This window comes from Balaenoptera acutorostrata, chromosome X (assembly GCF_949987535.1).
Source record: "Balaenoptera acutorostrata chromosome X, mBalAcu1.1, whole genome shotgun sequence".
Lineage (NCBI taxonomy): Eukaryota > Metazoa > Chordata > Mammalia > Artiodactyla > Balaenopteridae > Balaenoptera > Balaenoptera acutorostrata.
In genome coordinates this window covers 93,912,004-93,934,101 of record NC_080085.1, presented here as the reverse complement: position 1 = coordinate 93,934,101, position 22,098 = coordinate 93,912,004, and the positions used below count along the sequence as shown (strand labels likewise).

The 22,098-nt window shown below is 39.8% G+C and overlaps 1 protein-coding gene across 1 annotated transcript in view; it reads right to left on the bottom strand.

The window, feature by feature from the left end:
- The window catches only part of RNF128 (ring finger protein 128), a 105,410-nt gene extending 88,942 nt beyond the window's left edge, over positions 1-16,468 (bottom strand). The window contains exon 1 of the mRNA XM_007178330.2: positions 16,063-16,468. Coding sequence (XP_007178392.2) covers positions 16,063-16,468 — 406 coding nt within the window. The remainder of the gene's footprint in view (positions 1-16,062) is intronic.
- Positions 16,469-22,098: the final 5,630 nt, after the last annotated feature.

Sequence of the window (22,098 nt, the reverse complement as noted above, 5' to 3'; positions counted from 1 at the left end):
TAAGCCCGTGCACCACAACTACTGAGCCTGCGCTCTAGAGCCCATGCTGTGCAACAAGAGAAGCCACCGCAATGAGAGGCTCGCGCACTGCAATGAAGAGTGGCCCCGCTCATTGCAACTAGAGAAAGCCCACGCATAGCAACAAAGACCCAACGCAGCCATAAATAAATAAATAAATAAATAAATAAATAAGTAATTTTTTAAAAAGATCACATGATAATATATATTATTATAAATTTAGATACAAATATGATATACATCTAAAAATCTAAAACGTTAGGTGGAGTAGGTTATTGCTTATATGATGTGATAAGGGATGCTTTGAAATACGATTTCCCCCAATTTATTGTTCCACAGTTCTTTCAAAGGTCCTGAAATTATCATCAGTTAGAAATTGGGTTTGTTTGTCTAAGTCATGTTGTTTCCAAGTACAACAAATAAAGTTTCCCCTGGGATACTTTAACAAAGTAGCTCCTGCATATCTAACAATTACCTAAATGTGTAGGACGTAAGACTTACGAGTTTAGATGGAAACAGATATAATTTATTTACATGAAGTCCTTGCTGTCTAGGGAAGGTAAGCTTGAGTGATGGAAGAGGGGTAGCTGGGGTAAGAGAACTTAGGAACCAAGGATTGTTGAAAATAGAGGGAGAGGGTACTTAAGAGGAACTATTCTATTTTATGCAATCCTATCCAGGCATTTCTCTGTCTGTATTTACACACACACACACACATCCGTGTGCACATTCTTTCCAAGTAATTATCAATAATTTGGGGGGCAATCAATGTCCTGGCAGCAAATCATAATATAATAAATAAAAGATTAAAAGTTTAGAAGAAAGAGGACAAGAGGTAAGTAGAGAATATATATCAATGAACAAAAAGGCCATGTTTAGACTTACAAAATATTCCTTGGTTTTTTAAATTTATTTATTTATTTATTTTTGGCTGTGTTAGGTCCTCGTTGCTGTGTGAGGGCTTTCTCCAGTTGCGGTGAGCGGGGGCCACTCTTCATCGCGGTGCGCGGGCCTCTCACTTGTTGCGGCCTCTCCCGTTGCGGAGCACAGGCTCCAGACGCGCAGGCTCAGTAGTTGTGGCACACGGGCTTATTTGCTCCGCGGCATGTGGGATCTTCCCAGACCAGGACACGAACCCGTGTCCCCTGCACTGGCAGGCAGACTCTTAACCACTGCGCCACCAGGGAAGCCACCCTATTCCTTGGTTTTAAAAAAGTATCCCTAGATTTTAAAATGGAGAAAAGGGAGTTAATGTACTTTAAAGAGCTCATAGTGAATTTACTCATTTTGTATTTTTCTGGAAACCAGCATCCGGAGGTACTGTATCTTTGACTCCCTTATAAAAATATAAATTCTTATGCAGTTATGTATGTCTGTGCCTAGATGGCGGGATGTGGGGGCGGGGAGAGACAGACAGACAGACAGACAGACAGACGGACACTTGGGAATTTATTTGAGAGTATGAGAGAGAGGTACTAAAATCTTGTTATTGTAAGCTAGGTTACAGTAAGGGTTATGATGTTTTCAGGGTTTTGTGAATTCCAAGCATAGCCAAGGTATTTTCCAGACCTAACATATTATATACTTGTTGGCACATCTCACGATCATACTAGTTTTAAAATAACTGTATCACTCTTTAACTTGTGGTGCAAAATATTGACTGCCAAATATTTTGCTTTTAAACCTGACAGGTTTTTCTATTTTATATCTGTCCCTACATTTATTATTCTTTACTATTCACTGTGGCACTTCATCTTGTTTTAATAAACAGTTTTTCTAGTTTGTCAAGATAATTTTAAATTTTGTTTGTGTCTTACAATTTGACACTCAACTTGGAGTCATATGTATAAGCAACAAAAATGTTTTCAATCCTTTTATCAAGGGCACCAATAAAATGATATCTAAAAAAAAGAAAGAAAAACAAAACTGTCCCTTTTACCTATTGTTTCTTTTTTCTTTTTTTAACATCTTTATTGGAGTATAATTGCTTTACAATGGTGTGTTAGTTTCAGCTTGTTTCTGTATATCACTTTATTATTTCCCCTTAGCTGACAGTAAACTATTGGATTTCCCCTTTGGATCATATCCTACAATAGTGACTATAGCTGTATCTTATATCTATCTACACATATACATACATAAGTATATGTATATACATATGTATTTATATTATAGCTTGCCAGTAAGAATAACACGATTCAAAAGCCTTACTGAAATCCTGAAACTTGATAAGGAGTATCTCCCAGGAACTTCTATCAAACAACACATTTAATGGTGGAACAGTGGGAGCATTTTGGTAGTAAAGTCAGGAACACGTCAAAAGTGTATATATTATCACTATTAGAACCCTAGACAATAGAATAAGACCGCTGGAAAGAATGAATAGGTACAATTAATATAAAATATGAGGTAAAGCTTTGTAGAGAAAATGGTCATTTATCCTGAAAATTCAAGAGCCAACTATTAAAATGAAATAGGAGTTCAACAAGGCGGTCACATGCAAGAGCAACATCAATAGTGATGCAAGGTCAAGATCATTAACTTCCTTAGGTATCAGCAATAATTATGTTCATTGAAGTATTGTCTGTAAAAGAGCAGAGTTGAAAACAACCCAAATGTCCATTAGTAGGGGAGTGGTTGAATAAGTTATGAGTGTGTTCACACTATGAAATATTATGCAGTAGTTAAAAATGGATTAGATCTAAATATAAATTTATTAATATGGAAATAACTCCAATTCCTACTATTGAGTGACAAAAGCAGGCTACAGATAACTTCATTAATGTGAAAAATAAAACACAGGTTGACTTTGTAGTTTCTATAGGTATACATATGTAAAAATTAATAGAAAAAGCCTGAAAGGTTACCTACTGAATGAATAACAATAGTTATCTCTTGGGAGAAGCCTGAGATTGGCGGCAATAGTCAAGGGGGACTTTATATCTTGTGTTGTTTTTTTTTTTTTTTTTTTTTATTTATTTATTTTTGGCTGTGTTGGGTCTTCGTTTCTGTGCGAGGGCTTTCTCTAGTTGCGGCGAGCGGGGTCCACTCTTCATCGCGGTGCGCGGGCCTTTCACTGTCGCGGCCTCTCTTGTTGCGGAGCACAGGCTCCAGACGCGCAAGCTCAGTAGTTGTGGCTCACGGGCCCAGTTGCTCTGCGGCATGTGGGATCTTCCCAGACAAGGGCTCGAACCCGTGTCCCCTGCATTGGCAGGCAGACTCTTAACCACTGCGCCACCAGGGAAGCCCTCTTGTGTTGTTTTTTAAAGGAGAAAGTATTACTTGTATAGGTAAAAATAAAAACAATTTTAAAGTACAATAGTTTGCCAAATTCACCTAATCAACTTCACTTAAACTTGTCTATCTTTTCATATATAAAAGGGAATTGCTTTCAAGTTTCTTAAACTTTCATTCATTTAACAACTAGTGAAGACTATGCACTATACAGTGGATGACATGGTCTCTGCCCTCCTGGAACCTACAATCAAGTGGGAAAGACAGAAAGACAGATAATAAGCAAATGAGAAAATCATTACACATTATAAGAAAATCATTACAATAATCATCTTATTATTATAAGAAAATAAGCAAATAAAATCATTACACATTATAAGAGATTTCAGCAGAAATGAGCACCAGGTTTTGATTGGAATTAATGCAGTAGGGGGAGAGTTCTTCAAAGAAGAGACATTTAAACTGGGATTCGGAGAACCACCTTACATGTGGTAGTGATGATGGTGATGGGGAGAAAAACAAGCACAAAGGGCCTCACAGAAAAAGCTTCGTGGGTTGGAGAAAATATCTGAAGGTCAGAGTGGTTAGGCATTGGTAGGGCAGGGGTGGCACTGTTAGGTTGGAAAGGTAGGCAGAGGCCAGATGATGCAAGTCCTTTTCGGCATGGCAAAGTTTAGATTTTATTTGAAGAACAATGAAAAGTCACTGGGGGGTTTTGAGAAGAAGAGCAATGTGATCTGACCTCGATTTTTAGAGGATGGCTCCAGCTGCCATGTCGAGAAAGTAGTGACATGGTTATATTTTTGGAGGAAGCATTATGTGAAAACATGAAAGAGAAATGACTTCGGTAGAGGGAACAGCAAGTGCAAAAGCTAGCTCTTTTGGTTTAGAAACAGAAAGAAGACCAGAGTGGCTGAGGCATAGTCATGTGGGAGAGAGGGTTGTGGAATCAGGTCTCATCACACAGGGCTTTGTAGGACATGGCATGAAGCCTGGATTTTATTCTAATTGGGACTGAATTCCATTTTCCACGAGATCACTCTGGCTGCTGGGTGGAAGACAAGACTCTGTAGAGGGACGAGAATAAGAGGGAGACCCGCTGGGAGGTTACTGCAATAGTCCAGGTGAGACAGGATATTGGCCTGGGCTTGGATGGATGCAGCAGAGGTGGGAAAAGGGATGGATTTCAGAAATGCTTGGAGATTGAATCAACAGGACTTGATCTTTAATGAGGTGTGGGAGTGTGAAGAAGAGGGCAGTTTCAAGTATTTTCAAGCTCAAGGCAGGGAAGGGTTTAGTGGGATTGAGGGACTGAAAGGAGCCCAGTGTGGCTGGAGCTCAGTGTAGGGGGCAGGAGGCATGCAGGGAGGTGAGAGGAGATGAGGTCAGAGTGGTGGGCATGAGCCAGTTGATTCATGGCTGGGTGAGGACATGGAAAGGAGTCTGAATGTACTCGAAGTGCAGTGGGAAGCTACTGAAGGGTTTTAAACAAGGTGTGGTTTGGGGCTTCCCTGGTGGCGCAGTGGTTGAGAATCTGCCTGCCAATGCAGGGGACACGGGTTCGAGCCCTGGTCTGGGAAGATCCCACATGCCACGGAGCAACTAGGCCCGTGAGCCACAACTACTGAGCCTGCGCGTCTAGAGCTTGTGCTCCGCAACAAGAGAGGCCGCGATAGTGAGAGGCCCGCGCACCGCGATGAGGAGTGGCCGCCGCTCGCCGCAACTGGAGAAAGCCCTCGCACAGAAACGAAGACCCAACACAGCCATAAATAAATAAATTAATTAATTAATTTTAAAAAAAAAAGAAAGAATACTTTAAAAAAAAAAAAAAAACAAGGTGTGGTTTGGTTTTATTCTAAAAAGCCACTTTGGCTTCAGTGTGGGTAGTGGGCTTAGAGGGGGACAAGAGAAGCAGGGAGATGAGTTAGGAAGTTATTGCAGAGGTCTGAGGATGAAGTCTTGGAGATGGTGCTGGGCAGATCTGAGATTCATTTGAAGTGGAACTGATTAGTTTTCTTGAATTAAACTCATGTATATATTGGAGTCTAAGCCTTATTGAAGTTTTTATTATCTTCTCACTTCATTTATATATTATGTTTTTATTTCCCTTCTCAGTTCTAGAAAAATTTTTTTCTAAAACATGTGAGTTTGCTACTCTGATTAAACCCTTCCTTTCCATGTACTTAATTGCTGGGGAATTGGTGAGTTTGGGGGATTCTGAAATGCTGCAGACCTCACCCTGTAATATACTTCACTGAACACAGTCGTAATGATAAAAACGTTAAGAAACATTTTATTCCTCTTAGATTACTGATTTTGCTGAAATAAACTACAGTACATTAAAATCTAATCCTTTCTTAGGGCAATTAACCTATTAATAGCATATTTAACTTTCAAAACCTGTTCTGTCAGCAAGCAAGTACTTAACATAGTCTGAATTTTCTGCTTTAATAACTGAGAAGTCCTGCCTTTTCTTGCACATCTGGGACAACTGGATGGATGGACGACTCTGGAGCATTTGGAAAGGGTTGTTAAGAAGGTACATAATTACTTAAGGATACCATAAGCATATCTTTCTATTTCCAACTGCATCAAAATGCAAATCAAAACACACTGCAAACTGGGAAACTTAGAATTAAAGGTTTACCTCCAAGTACTAGGTTAGACACCATTCCTCCTCGGTGGGAGCACTTCTTAGACTGAAGTTGTCCCCTTCAGAAAAGGGATACTGCTACTAGGGGGGCTGTGAATGGATTGGGCCCAGGAGTAAAGACATTCTGTATCCACATCATGAAACCATGAGAAGCAAGGAGTGCAGAAGCATCCCTTAGGCTTGCTGAGGACCTTGAAGGCAGGCTATAGGGGATGGGGAAGCACTGATACATAAAATGGGAGGAGATAATGTATTTGCACAGCAGTAAAGACATAGGCATAGTATACTGTTGCTGAGAAAGAGGCAAGCAGCCCTTGACATCTGGGACCTGGCCTGGCACTACCAATCAGGCTTTGGTGTTTTCTTGTTGAACATAAATAATTTCACAGAGCATCAACAGTAGAGGAGGTCATTCTGTGCCATGATAGATCAAGACAAAAACAAGACCATTCCGTAATCATGTCTGAACCCAGTCAAAATATGAACAGCATCCAAGTCACAAAAATGACCAAACATCTCCCATTCTGGCTAACATGAGTGACTGTTGCTTCTTTACTAATTATAGCTGTAGCTTCAGGTTAGGCTTCCCCACTTACAAATAAGGTTTATTTAGAAATCCAATCACAGAATTACCCCCTACTTTCTGACAGTATCCAAATCCAGAACAAAGCCAGCTAGAGTGACCTACTCAGCCTGGTTTTCCCAGGAATTTCCTGGTTTTAGCACTGAAAGTCCCAAGTTTCAGGAAATCCCTGTCTCAGGCAAACTGGGCTGGCTGGTCAATGGCATGCTTCCTTAAACCCTCCCCCAAATCATCTGAAGCAAGCCCAAATCCTATAAATCCTTTCTTAAGCCCTCTTATTGAGATACCCCATTGTTTCCCGTGGTGTGCATTCTCCCTTTGCTGCAGTAAGTAATAAACCCAACTTTTTCAACTACAGGTCTGCTCCTAGGAGCCTTTGGTTGGAGGGCATCGGCAACATTAAGACATAAAGAGGCACAGCATTGTGGAAAGGCTAGGAAGGCCTAGCATGGAAAATGCGACGGAAGGAATGAAGAGATAGCAGCAACCAAGGAAGTGAAGGGGGTCCACATCCCTGAAGGGGGCTAGAGTGTGGTTTTCTGAAAAGGTGGTTTTTAGGGGTGATAAAAGATAAGGTGACAGAACACTCAGAGATTGGTTCAAGATGGTGGAGTAGAAGAACATGCGCTCACTCCCTCTTGCGAGAGCACCGGAATCACAACTAACTGCTGAACAATCATCGACAGGAAGACACTGGAACTCACCAAAAAAGATACCCCACAGCCAAAGACAAAGGAGAAGCCACAGTGAGATGGTAGGAGGGGCGCAATCACAATAAAATCAAGTCCCATAACTGCTGGGTGGGTGACTCACAAACTGGAGTTATACCACAGAAGTCCACCCACTGGAGTGAAGGTCCTGAGCCCCATGTCAGGCTTCCGAACCTGGGGGTCTGGCAACGGGAGGAGGAATTCCTAGAGAATCAGACTTTGAAGGCTAGCGGTATTTGACTGCAAGACTTTTTGACAGGACTGGGGGAAACAGAGACTCCACTCTTGGAGGGCACACACAAAGTAGTGTGCGCATCGGGACCCAGGGGAAGGAGCAGTGACCCCATAGGAGACTGAACCAAACCTACCTACAAGTGTTGGAGGGTCTCCTGCAGAGGATGGGGGTGGCTGTGGCTCACTCTGGGGACAAGGACACTGGCAGCAAAAGTTCTGGGAAGTACCCCCTTGGCATGAGCCCTCCCAGAGTCCACAATTAGCCCCACCAAAGAGCCAGGTAGGCTCCAGTGCTGGGTCGCCTCAGGCCAAACAACCAACAGGGAGGGAACCCAGCCCCACCCATCAGCAGACAAGAGGATTAAAGTTTTGCTGAGCTCTGCCCACCAGAGCAACAGTCAGCTCTACCCACCACCAGTCCCTCCCATCAGGAAGCTTGCACAAGCCTCTTAGATAGCCTCATCCACCAGAGGGCAGATAGCAGAAGCAAGAAGAACTACAGTTCTGCAGCCTGTGGAAGGAAAACCACATTCACACAAAGAGAGACAAAATGAAAAGGCAGAGGACTTTGTACCAGATGAAGGAACAAGATAAACCGCAGAGAAACAACTAAATGAAGTGGAGATAGGCAACCTTCCAGAAAAAGAATTCAGAATAATGATAGTGAAGATGATCCAGGACCTCGGAAAAAGAATGGAGGCAAAGATCGAGAATATGCAAGAAATGTTTAATAAAGACCTACAAGAATTAAAGAACAAACACCTAGAAGAATTAAGAACAAACAAACAGAGATGAACAATACAATAACTGAAATGAAAACTACACTAGAAGGAATCAATAGCAGAATAACTGAGGCAGAAGAACGGATAAGTGACCTGGAAGACAGAATGGTGGAATTCACTGCTGTGGAACAGACTAAAGAAAAAAGAATGAAAAGAAATGAAGACAGCCTAAGAGACCTCTGGGACAACATTAAACTCAACAACATTTGCATTATAGAAGGAGAAGAGAGAGAGAAAGGACCTGAGAAAACATTTGAAGAGATTATAGACGAAAACTTCCCTAACATGGGAAAGGAAATAGCCACCCAAGTCCAGGAAGCACAGAGAGTCCCAGGCAGGATAAACCCAAGGAGAAACACGCCGAGACACATAGTAATCAAACTGACAAAAATTAAAGACAAAGAAAAATTACTGAAAGCAACAAGGGAAAAACGACAAATAACATACAAGGGAACTCCCATAAGGTTAACAGCTGATTTCTCAGCAGAAACTCTACAAGCCAGAAAGGAGTGGCATTTTATATTTAAAGTGATGAAAGGGAAGAACCTACAACAAAGATTACTCTACCCGGCAAGGATCTCATTCAGATTCGACGGAGAAATCCAAAGGTTTATGGACAAGCAAAAGCTAAGGGAATTCAGCATCCGCAAACCAGCTCTACAATAAATGCTAAAGGAACTTCTCTAAGTGGGAAACACTATAGAAGAAAAGGACCTACAAAAACAAACCCATAACAATTAAGAAAATGGTCATAGGAACATACATATCGATAATTACCTTGAACGTGAATGGATTAAATGCTCCAACCAAAAGACACAGGCTCACTGAATGGATACCAAAACAAGACCCATATATATGCTGTCTACAAGAGACCCACTTCAGACCTAGGGACACATACAGACTGAAAGTGAGGGGATGGAAAAAGATATTCCATGCAAACGGAAATGAAAAGAAAGCTGGAGTAGCAATTCTCATATCAGACAAAATTGACTTTAAAATAAAGACTATTATAAGAGACAAAGACGGACACTACATAATGATCAAGGGATCAATCCAAGAAGAAGATATAACAATTGTAAATATTTATGCACCCAACATAGGAGCACCTCAATACATAAGGCAAATGTTAACAGCCATAAAAGGGGAAATCGACAGTGACACAATAGGGGACTTTAACACCCCACTTTCACCAATGGACAGATCATCCAGACAGAAAATTAATAAGGAAAAACAAGCTTTAGATGACACAACAGACCAGATAGATTTAATTAATATTTATAGGATATTCCACCCGAAAACAGCAGATTACACTTTCTTCTCAAGTGCACACAGAATATTCTCCAGGATAGATCACATCTTGGGTCACAAATCAAGCCTCAGTAAATTTAAGAAAACTGAAATCATATCAAGCATCTTTTCCGACCACAACGCTATGAGATTAGAAATCAATTAGAGGGAAAAAAACGTAAAAAACACAAACACATGGAGGGTAAACAATACGTTAATAAATAAACAAGAGATCACTGAAGAAATCAAAGAGGAAATCAAAAAATACCTAGAGACAAATTACAATGAAAACATGATGATCCAAAACCTATGGGATGCAGGAAAAGCAGTTCTAAGAGGGAAGTTAATAGCAACACAATCCTACCTCAAGAAACAAGAAAAATCTCAAGTAAATAATCTAACCTTACACCTAAAGGAACTAGAGAAAGAAGAACAAACAAAACCCCAAGTTAGTAGAAGGAAAGAAATCATAAAGATCAGAGAAGAAATAAATGAAATAGAAACAAAGAAAACAATAGCAAAGATCAATAAAACTAAAGCTGGTTCTTTGAGAAGATAAACAAAATTGATAAACCTTTAGCCAGACTCATCAAGAAAAAGAGGGAGAGGACTCAAATCAATAAAATTAGAAATGAAAAAGGAGAAGTTACAATGGACACTGCAGAAATACAAAGCATCCTAAGAGACTACTACAAGCAACTCTATGCCAATAAAATGGACAACCTGGAAGAAATGGACAAAGTCTTAGAAAGGTATAACCTTCCAAGACTGAACCAGGAAGAAACAGAAAATATGAACAGACCAATCACAAGTAATGAAATTGAAACTGTGACTAAAAATCTTCCAACAAACAAAAGTCCAGGACCAGATGGCTTCACAGGGGAATTCTATCAAACATTTAGAGAAGAGCTAACACCCACCCTTCTCAAACTCTTCCGAAAAATTGCAGAGGAAGGAACACTCCCAAACTCATTCTATGAGGCCACCATCACCCTGATACCAAAACCAAACAAAGATACTACAAAAAAAGAAAATTACAAACCAATATCACTGATGAACATAGATGCAAAAATCCTCAACAAAATACTAGCAAACAGAATCCAACAGCACATCAAAAGGATCATACACCATGATCAAGTGGGATTTATCCCAGGGATGCAAGGATTCTTCAATATATGCAAATCAATCAATGTGATACACTATATTAACAACTTGAAGAATAAAACCATATGATCATTTTAATAGATGCAGAAAAAGCTTTTGACCAAATTCAACACCCATTTATGATAAAAACTCTCCAGAAAGTGGGCATAGAGGGAACCTACCTCAACATAATAAAGACCATATACAACAAACCCACAGCAAACATCATTCTCAGTGGTGAAAAACTGAAAGCATTTCCTCTAAGATCAGGAACAAGACAAGGATGTCTACTCTCGCCACTATAATTCAACATAGTTTTGGAAGTCCTAGCCATGGCAATCAAAGAAGAAAAAGAAATAAAAGGAATACAAATTGGAAAAGAAGAAGTAAAACTGTCACTGTTTGCAGATGACATGATACTATATATAGAGAATCCTAAAGATGCCACCAGAAAATTACTAGAGCTAATCAATGAACTTGGTAAAGTTGCAGGATACAAAATTAATGCACAGAAATCTCTTGCATTCCTCCTATACACTAACAACGAAAGACCAGAAAGAGAAATTAAGGAAACAATCCCATTCACCATTGCAACAAAAAGAATAAAATACCTAGGAATAAACCTACCTAAGGAGGTAAAAGACCTGTACTCAGAAAACTATAAGACACTGATGAAATAAATCAAAGATGTCACAGACGGATGGAGAGATATACCATGTTCTTGGATTGGAAGAATCAATATTGTGAAAATGACTATACTACCCAGAGCAATCTACACATTCAATGCAATCCCTATCAAAGTACCACCGGCATTTTTTACAGAACTAGAACAAAAAGTCTTAAAATTTGTATGGAAACGCAAAAGACCCCCAATAGCCAAAGCAGTCTTGAGGGAAAAATATGGAGCTGGAGGAATCAGACTCTCTGACTTCACACTATACTACAAAGCTACAGTAATCAAGACAAATTGGTACTGGCACAAAAACAGAAATGTAGATCAGTGGAACAGGATAGAAAGCCCAGAGATAAACCCACACACCTAGGGTCAACTAATCTATGACAAAGGAGGCAAGGATATACAATGGAGAAAAGACAGCCTCTTCAATAAGTGGTGCTGGGAAAACTGGACAGCTACATGTAAAAGAATGAAATTAGAACACTCCTTAACACCATACACAAAAATAAACTCAAAATGGATTAGAGACCTAAATGTAAGACCGGACATCTTAAAACTCTTAGAAGAAAACATAGGAAGAACACTCTTTGACATAAATCACAGCAAGATCTTTTTTGATACACCTCCTAGAGTAATGGAAATAAAAACAAAAATAAACAAATGGGACCTAATGAAACTTCAAAGGTTTTGCAAAGCAAAGGAAACTACAAACAAGACAAAAGGACAACCCTCAGAATGTGAGAAAATATTTGCAAGCGAATCAATGGACAAAGGATTAATCTCCAAAATATATAAACAGCTCAGGCAGCTCAATATTAAAAAAACAAACAACCCAATCCAAAAATGGGCAGAAGACCTAAATAGACATTTCTCCAAAGAAGACATACAGTTGGCCAAGAAGCACATGAAAAGCTGCTCAACATCACTAATTATTAGAGAACTGCAAATCAAAACTACAATGAGGTATCACCTCACACCAGTTAGAATGGGCATCATCAGAAAATCTACAAACAACAAATGCTGGAGAGGGTGTGGAGAAACAGGAACACTCTTGCACTGTTGGTGGGAATGTAAATTGACACAGCCACTATGGAGAACAGTATGGAGGTTCCTTAAAAAACTAAAAATAGGGCTTCCCTGGTGGCGCAGTGGTTGGGAAAACGCCTGCCAATGCAGGGGACACGGGTTCGAGCCCTGGTCTGGGAAGATCCCGCGTGCCGCGGAGTGACTGGGCCCGTGAGCCACAATGCTGAGCCTGCGCGTCTGGAGCCTGTGCTCGGCAGCGGGGGAGGCCGCGATGGTGAGAGGCCCGCGCACTGCAATGAGGAGTGGTCCCCACTTGCCGCAACTGGAGAAAGCCCTCACACAGAAACAGACCCAACGCAGCCATAAATAAATTAATTAATTAATTAAAAAAAAAAAACTAAAAATAGAATTACCATATGACCCAGCAATCCCACTACTGGGCATATACCCAGAGAAAGCCATAATTCAAAGAGTCATGTACCACAATGTTCATTGCAGCTCTATTTACAATAGCCAGGTCATGGAAGCAACCTAAATGCCCACTGACAGACGAATGGATAAAGAAGGTGTGGTACATATATACAATGGAATATTACTCAGCCATAAAAAGGAACGAAATTGGGTCATTTGTAGAGACGTGGATGGATCTAGAGACTGTCATACAGAGTGAAGTAAGTCAGGAAGAGAAAAACAAATACCGTATATTAACGCATGTATGTGGAACCTAGAAAAATGGTACAGATGAACCAGTTTGCAGGGCAGAAGTTGAGACACCGATGTAGAGAACTAACGTATGGACACCAAGGGGGGAAAGTGGCAGGGGGTGGTGGTGGTGGGATGAATTGGGAGATTGGGATTGACATATATACACTAATATGTATAAAATAGATAACTAATAATAAAGATAATGTGATAGAAGGTAAAGCCTTGAGCTTTTGTAGGAGGAGGAGGATGAGTTGTTGCCCTACCCTCTGTGCCTAAACAAAACCCTAATGAAAAACAGCAAAAACAAACACAATTTTGGCTTATGTTATAAAATAATGACTCAATCTTTAATGGTCTAGGGGCTGATCATAGAGTTTTCGTATCCACACTCCCTTCCCTATGTTTGTCAACTGCATCATATAATAGTTTTTATATAAGAGAAATTTCTAGGAAGGAAGAACTCCAATGACACACTAGTTGACAGGTTTTATAATGGCAAAACACTAAACTTACAATTTTAATTCTTTGGGGTTGAAATCATTCAATGTTAAAGATCAACATTCATTAAATAAAGACCCTAAAACAGTGCCTGACATATATTAAATGGCAATATATATTAACTATTACAATTACTATGATTATGCTATCTTTTCAAATTTGCTTATTTTAAAACAGGGGCAATGCCGTAGTTTTTTTTAATTAATTAATTTATTTATCCATTTTTGGCTGTGTTGGGTCTTCGTTTCTGTGCGAGGGCTTTCTCCAGTTGCGGTGAGCGGGGGCCACTCTTCATCACGGTGCGGGGTCCTCTCACTGTCGCGGCCTCTCCCGTTGTGGAGCACAGGCTCCAGACGTGCAGGCTCAGTAGTTGTGGCTCACGGGCCTAGTTGCTCCGTGGCATGTGGGATCTTCCCAGACCAGGGCTCAAACCCCTGTCCCCTGCATTGGCAGGCAGACTCCCAACCACTGCGCCACCAGGGAAGCCCCAATGCAGTAGTTTTAAAAAATGTTTTGATCACATATCCTTGATTATATTGGAAGTATATATTCAATGATAAATGTAACTGCTTTGTTTCTTAAATTCTGCTCAGAGACATATACTCAAATGACTGTGCATGCCTTTTGGAGAGATTTACTGTTTTGGTCAGTCTTTTAAATTCAGTGGCTGGGCACCTACTTTCCAGTAGTTGCCCCTTACTGCATGATGCAAAGCAAGTTTGGAAAACTTGACTACTATTTAGTTTGATACTGTTTATACTTTTAAAAAAGCAGAAGATTTATAAAACAGAAACAGACTCACAGACATAGAAAACAAACTTATGTTTACCAAAGGAGAAAGGTGGGGAGGAATAATAAATCAGGAATTTTGGGGTAACATATACACACTACTATATATAACACAAACAACAAGGACCTATTGTATAGCACAGGGAACTATACTCAATATTTTATAATAACCTATATGGGAAAATAATCTGAAAAAGAACATATATATATATATATATATAACTGAATCACTTTGCTGTACACCTGAGACTAACACAACATTGTAAATCAACTATACTTCAATTAAAAAAAAAAGAAAATTATCCTAAAGAAAGCAGGGGAGCGAACAGCAGAATGTGGCTATGCATGTAAAAGGAAACCTAGAATACTCAGAATCTCTAAGTTGAAACATAGAGCAAGTAGGTTCCTTAGAAAAGGTTTAATTTCTAATTTTCAACAGAAAGCCATCTCATTTTATTTCTACAAAAATAAAAGTCACTCGTAAAATTATAGGAACATGCAGAGAATGTTTATGAAGTGCTCTTAACTTTAAAAGAAAGAAATGTGAATGCCTGGGTTCTCAAAATGTCCAGGATACGTTACAAAAGGTAGCAAGTAGAGTTTTGTACATTTACAATAATTTTGTACCGCTAAAGACCATGTTACCTAGTTTTTGATACCCAGAGAAACAAGAAGCTTGTTTTTCAAAGATTAGTACTAAATTGCCATATTGTAGGTACACAGCCTGGATGTTCCACTCTACTACTCTTAACACAAATTTGTTTTTTTCTTACAGTTCTGAAATCTGGTTGATTTAATTTACATTAATCTTCTCAGAGGCCAAACTTGGTGGTGAGAATACCAACTATCCTGGTATTGTGTTCGACCAGATCTTACCCTGTTTGAAATTACCATTTTTCTCCTTTGGCCAAGTCTGGGGTCAAAAAAACCTTTACCCACCTACAGTATAGAAAACTTGTTTCAGAAGTCTACTTCTTCACTGGTTTAAAAGCATTTATTTGGAAAGTGGCATTTTTTACAAAATAAAAACAGTAATTCTAAGAAGTAAATTCCTTCACAAAATTAATAAATTAGATAATTATATTTACTTAAGAAGTCATAAGTAAACATTTTTAAGGGAAATCTTTACTTTTGGTGTGAATTACAGAGGTATCCAATTTCAGCCTTACCGTTTTCAATGTATAATGTTTCTTATAGAGTAGTTTTATATATATTAGTCCCACAGACATTAAAATCTCACATGCATACAGCAGAGTCGAATTCTCATTTCTGTAAACATTTTGCACACTTACAATATGCTATTGTTTAATCATAATAATGAATCAGTTTTGCAGTTACTGCACACTTGAATACATACAACCCTGAATCAAACTGAAAAGTACAAATTAAGAATGAAATTAAAATATTTATGTTTTCTTGAATGTTTACAGGTAAATGCACATTTATTAAAAAGCAATTATGTAATACACACTGAGAAAACTAGTAGAGCTAAGAACATCATGAAAGAAAACGGGAACCACTTCATGAATTGCTTTTGACCTTGGAACAAATTAATTGCCAATATTAAGTAATAGTAAAGTAATTCAGAGTAGTGCCAGGCAAGAAAATTTAAAATACACTTGTTTTACAACCTCATTGCCAGACCCTAGAGTCACTGTAGATGGAAATACCATGTTAAGATAAACAAAGACATTAACCCTCTTTGGGAATCAGTTCTTACTTACCGAAATTTGCCATCTGTATCGTCTGGTTGCCAGTCTCTGGAACATTGTAAATCACAACAGCATCAGCATTTCTTCTGCCTGCTGCTTGAATTTTTTCTGAAAATGTACAATTACCTCTTTCTATCAGTGCAATCCAGGGCGTCTTAGTATTAGTAAACTCAGTGTTGTAGTCACAAGCTTGGTAGTTACTGTTCTTAGGGATGCCCACCACCCCCATAGCATTAGCCACCGGTGAGGCTAATCCGTAAACACCACATTCACATGTCTCTGTTGAAGTGTAGTTGCTGGTGTCATTGTAATAAGCCACAGTCACATAGGCATTCATTGAAAAAGGCGCTGTGATTTTAAATAAAAAGGTAAAAATTACCAGCAGCTGAGAACAACTGGACTTATTCTCCTGGTTCATTGCTCATTCATTTGAGCATAAAATTTAAGATGTCTGCTGATATTTCCAACTATCAGTCACCATTTGTCCACTCAGGTCCCCACTAAGCAGAAGTTTGAAATTTCAGCTGCAAGTAGGTAACTGATCTCACCTCTAGCAATGTAAGCTCTGAATACATCAGCTCTATTTCACTTTACTTAGCTACATTCCGTTTTGCCTGCCCCTCCTCCAACTGTACACACATGTAACCCTTAACCAGGCTACCTTAGCAATAAATAACACCATCAACTTTATCCTACATGTCAACTTATCAGGATTGGATGACTTCCTTCACTGACATTTTTTTCTTCTTACTGTTCCAGCTAATGAACTTTCATAAACATGGAGTGGATTGGAATGAGGAACTGGACTCTTGGGATTACCATGTGACAAAACGAAAGTCACCCCTCTCAGATCATCTGAAACACCAGACTGGTTTTCCAAGTCCTGCTGAAATAATGCTATCAACCAGTTCAGCCGGAAGTAAGTTAAGAGCCATCATTTGAATTGCTACGGCATTGGTAGAATTGATTTCACAGCCTTTTTTTCTCTTATTTCTTTGTGGAATTTTTCTTAACAGGCTCCCCAAGGAACATCTTCTGCTACCTTAGTTTATTCATTGAAAAGGAAACATATTCCAGTCGCTAGAGATCCTTTCAAGTACAAGGCCTTGCCCATGGTGGGCACTCAAATATCTGTTGATGCATTCCATTAATTTTTATGTCCCATGTGTTATACTCTAACAAAAGACTGTTCAAGGTTTATCTTTTTTTTTAACATCTTTATTGGAGTATAATTGCTTTACAATGGTGTGTTAGTTTCTGTTTTATAACAAAGTGAATCAGTTACACATATACATATGTCCCCATATCTCTTCCCTCTTGTGTCTCCCTCCCTCCCACCCTCCCTATCCCACCCCTCTAGGTGGTCACAAAGCACCGAGCTGATCTCCCTGTGCTATGCAGCTGCTTCCCACTAGCTATCTATTTTAGGTTTGGTAGTGTATATATGTCCATGCCACTCTCTCACTTTGTCACAGCTTACCCTTCCCCCTCCCCATATCCTCAAGCCCATTCTCTAGTAGGTTTGTGTCTTTATTCCCATCTTGCCCCTAGGTTCTTCATGACCTTTTTTTTTTTTTCTTAGATTCCATATATATGTGTTAGCATACGGTATTTGTTCTTCTCTTTCTGACTTACTTCACTCCATATGACAGACTCTAGGTCCATCCACCTCACTACAAATAACTCAATTTTGTTTCTTTTTATGGCTGAGTAATATTCCATTGTATATACGTGCCACATCTTCTTTATCCATTCCTCTGTCGATGGACACTTAGGCTGCTTCCATGTCCTGGCTACTGTAAATAGAGCTGCAATGAACATTGTGGTACATGACTCTTTTTGAATTATGGTTCTCTCAGGGTATATGCCCAGTAGTGGGATTGCTGGGTCGTATGGTAGTTCTATTTGTAGTTTTTTAAGGAACCTCCATACTGTTCTCCATAGTGGCTGTATCAATTTACATTCCCACCAACAGTGCAAGAGTGTTCCCTTTTCTCCACACCCTCTCCATCATTTATTGTTTCTAGATTTTTTGATGATGGTCATTCTGACTGGTGTGAGATGATATCTCATTGTAGTTTTGATTTGCATTTCTCTAATGATTAATGATGTTGAGCAGCTCTGTTTTTAATCAGGAGTACACTGGATACTAGCAGCACTTGGGCATACATTGCTATGGGCTCAGCTGGTCTGGGTAAATCCGCTGGGAAAGGGAGATTGCAGTGTGGGCCAAGGGCTAGTGAAGGAGTAGATGAATGGACAACAAGACAAACAGAGATATCAGGAGTCTGACTGGGCCAAGAGTCAGCAAACTACACAAATAGGCAACAGGCTGTCAGAGAAGCAGATAGACACCAGGTCAAAAGGAAGGCAGACACAATGGTAGCCTGAAGTCCAAGGAAAATAGTCTGAAATAAGGAATACCACTAGAGTTAAGGGGACAGGACAACAGAAAATAGGAAACATTGTTGAAGGACATGATCAATAAAGCTATTTCCCCACCACCACTTCTTGTCCGTTCTTGGGCATCTGAGGTATTAGCGTTGGAGTGAACCCTGAAAGTGGGAACCAACAGTTAACAGCAGAGGAGAGTTCACGGAATCTGCAGTAGAACCTGATGGATAAATCCCAGCAGATGCACAATAGAAATATGAACCTTTTTATCCTGTTACAGCTGCTGATTACTCATATCTCCCTCACAGTACCTGGTATTAGTAACAACTTACACACAGTAATCACTTAATAATTATTCATGAAAAGTTTAAAGGTCTTGTGTATTAGCTTATGGTCTATTTCAGAGTAAACGCAAATAGTTTATTATTTTGCTATTAGCACTATCGCCGACGTTTAAACTCATAATAAAGACTGTATTCACTAGATAAAGAAAACTATCAAACCGAAAACAGAAGTGTTTGTTATTGTCAAAATGATTAGTCTGCTAATTGCTAATAGACATCTGTGATAAATTCAACATCAGCATTCAACAGGCAATTCATTAGTAAAGTTGTAGAAATTTGAGTTAACCTTCTCTACCAGTTATTAAATTGCTTCTAAAGGAACACCATTATATGCTTTTAAAATGACAACTTTACGTAACACTTTGTGGCAGCGCTGGTGAACTTTGCTAAACTATTTTAAATTGCTCTGAAGGTCGAAGTGCATGACTTTGTATGGTAACCAGCATTATATACCTTGTATGTAAGTGCTTTTATGTTTCCTTGTATGGCTTTCAGAGAGTCATAACTTACAAAGATAATTTTAGATTGTTTTAAAAATTTTACAGTTAAGTAAAATTAGTCCTAGAACGATAAATACCCATCAGTGCAATTTTCCAGTTAAGTCTTAAGGTCATTTGCTGGGGGGGATGAGTGGTCTAGTACTTATTCAGTGTTTTTAAAATTTTGTCTGTGGAATACCTACATTAGACTCACTTGGAAGTTTATTGAAAGTGAAGATTCCTGGGTCCTACTACCAGTCAGCCTGAATCAAAATTGGAGGAATATATATAGGAATTCACATTTTAAATAGCTCTCCAGGTAATTCTTACACACTTTACAATTTAAGAACTTTAGATCGTACAAGTTGTACATGATGAATAGTACGGGATCTAGTTGTAGTTTTTTGTTTGTTTGTTTGTTTGTTTATTTTTGGCTGCATTGGGTCTTCATTGCTGCGCACGGGCTTTCTCTAGTTGAGGTGAGCGGGGGCTACTCTTCATGGCAATGTGCGAGCTTCTCATTGCGGTAGCTTCTCTTGTTGCGGAGCGTGGGCTCTAGGCACTTGGGCTTCAGTAGTTGTGGCGCATGGGCTCAGTAGTTGTGGCTCACGGGCTCTAGAGCGCAGGCTCAGTAGTTGTGGCACACGGGCTTAGTTGCTCTGCGGCATGTGGGATCTTCCTGGACCAGGGCTTGAACCCGTGTCCCCTGCAATTGGCAGGCGGGTTCTTAACCACTGCACCACCAGGGAAGTCCTAGTTGTAGTTTTGACAGATTAGCTGCTGTCATTTTATTTCAACCTCATCGTGCTTCAACTTCCAATCTATAAAGGTCTGATGTTTTATTTGTACTTTAGGTGGTTCTCTGAACATTTCTGAAGTTATCTTAAAAACCAAAAGGTTGTGCAAGTGCTGACACTGCAACAACTAGTGTTATATCCTCAGGAAAATAATAACCTCTCCTGGACTTTTTCTTCTTTTACACAATGAAAGAGGTTGGGTTAAAATTTATCTATCAAGTCTTTTCCGGATCTGCCATGCTAGAACTCTATGAAAATGAAAGTTGTTTCAAAGCTATCAATTTTTAATTTTTCCTTATCAGAACAATTGAAGAGGAAGCTGCATCAAGAGCAGATGAAACTATAGCACCTAGATAGGAGGTAAGTTCAAAGTACTGGGTGAAGCTTGATCTCTAATAAAACTAACAAGTGCTTGAAACAGGACTATATACCAGTGGTTTTCAAACTTGTCTGCACATTAGAATCATCTGGGGGAGATGTTGACTCTCTTGACGCCCAGGCTACACTCCAATCAGAAACCTGGGGTGGGGGTGGCACGTAGGCATAGTAATTTTTAAAAATTAATTAATTAATTAATTTATTTATTTATTTTTGGCTGCGTTGGGTCTTCGTTGCTGCGCGTGGACTTTCTTTTTTTAGTTGCGGTGAGTGGAGTCTACTCTTCATTGCCGTGCGCGGGCCTCTCATTGCGGTGGCCTCTCTCGTCGCGGAGCACCGTCTCTAGGCGTGCGGGCTCTAGAGCGCAGGCTCAGTAGTTGTGGCGCACAGGCCTAGCTGCTCTGCAGCATGTGGGATCTTCCTGAACTAGGGCTCGAACTCGTGTCCCCTGCATTGGCAGGCGGATTCCTAACCACTGCACCACCAGGGAAGCCCAGGCATAGTAATTTTTAAAACTCCCCAGGTGATACCAATATGAAGCCAAGTTTGAGAACCACTGCTATGTTTCAAACATTTAATACTACTGGACTTTTTCAACTACTTGTACCTTAATAAATATTAAGTATCTTAGCAAAGGTACACAATATTAATTAAGGCATAGAGAAGTGAATCACTCATCTCTTAAGCAAGGAACATTTCAATTTTTTCCATATGATTGAATAACAGCTATGGCAAACCTACCATTTAAAGATGAGGAGGACTTCCCTGGTGGCGCAGTGGTTAAGAATCTGCCTGCCAATGTAGGGGACACGAGTTTGAGCCCTGGTCCGGGAAGATCCCATGTGCCATGGGGCAGCTAAACCCGGGCACCACAACCACTGAGCCTGCGCTCTAGAGCCCGCGAGCCGCAACTACTGAGCCTGTGTGCCACAACTACTGAAGCCTGTGTGCCTAGAGCCCGTGCTCCGCAACAAGAGAAGCCACCGCAATAAGAAGCCCGCGCGCCGCAACGAAGAGTAGCCCCTGCTCGCCTCAACTAGAGAAAGCCCGCACGTGCAGCAACAAAGACCCAACGCAGCCAAAAATAAATAAATAAATAAATTTATTAAAAATAAATAAAAAATAAAGATGAGGAAGTACAGGGCTGTGTTTCTAATAGAATACAGGTACCCCTTGATTATTCATAGCAAACTTCCAATTCTGCCTTGGGTGACTATGACTTGGTGTATGTTCAAAAGAAATTAATTTTAATATTAGCCCAAGCCAAATAAAAGAAATAGTCACAAGGCCATATCCAGCTACAAAGGAAGCAAGGAAAAGTATTCTTTATTCTAGGTAGCCATGTGCTTAGCTAAAAATGGAGAGAACTACTACTATAGGATAGGTATTAGGGTACAGCTAGCAGTCTCTGCTAACCTTCTTATAATCCATTCTCCTTCCAGGAGACAGTGACCACTCTAAAACATGAATCGAATCAAGGCATATCACTGGCCACAAACCACTTAATGGCTTCCTAGTGCTCTGAAGATACATACTAAAATCCTTACCATGGACTATAAGGCTCTGTGTAATTTGCAAGAGCCTTTGTCTGTCTGTTTGTCTCGTCTTGTATCCTACTTTCTGCACTCCAGCCATATCAGTTCTCATTCAAGTTCT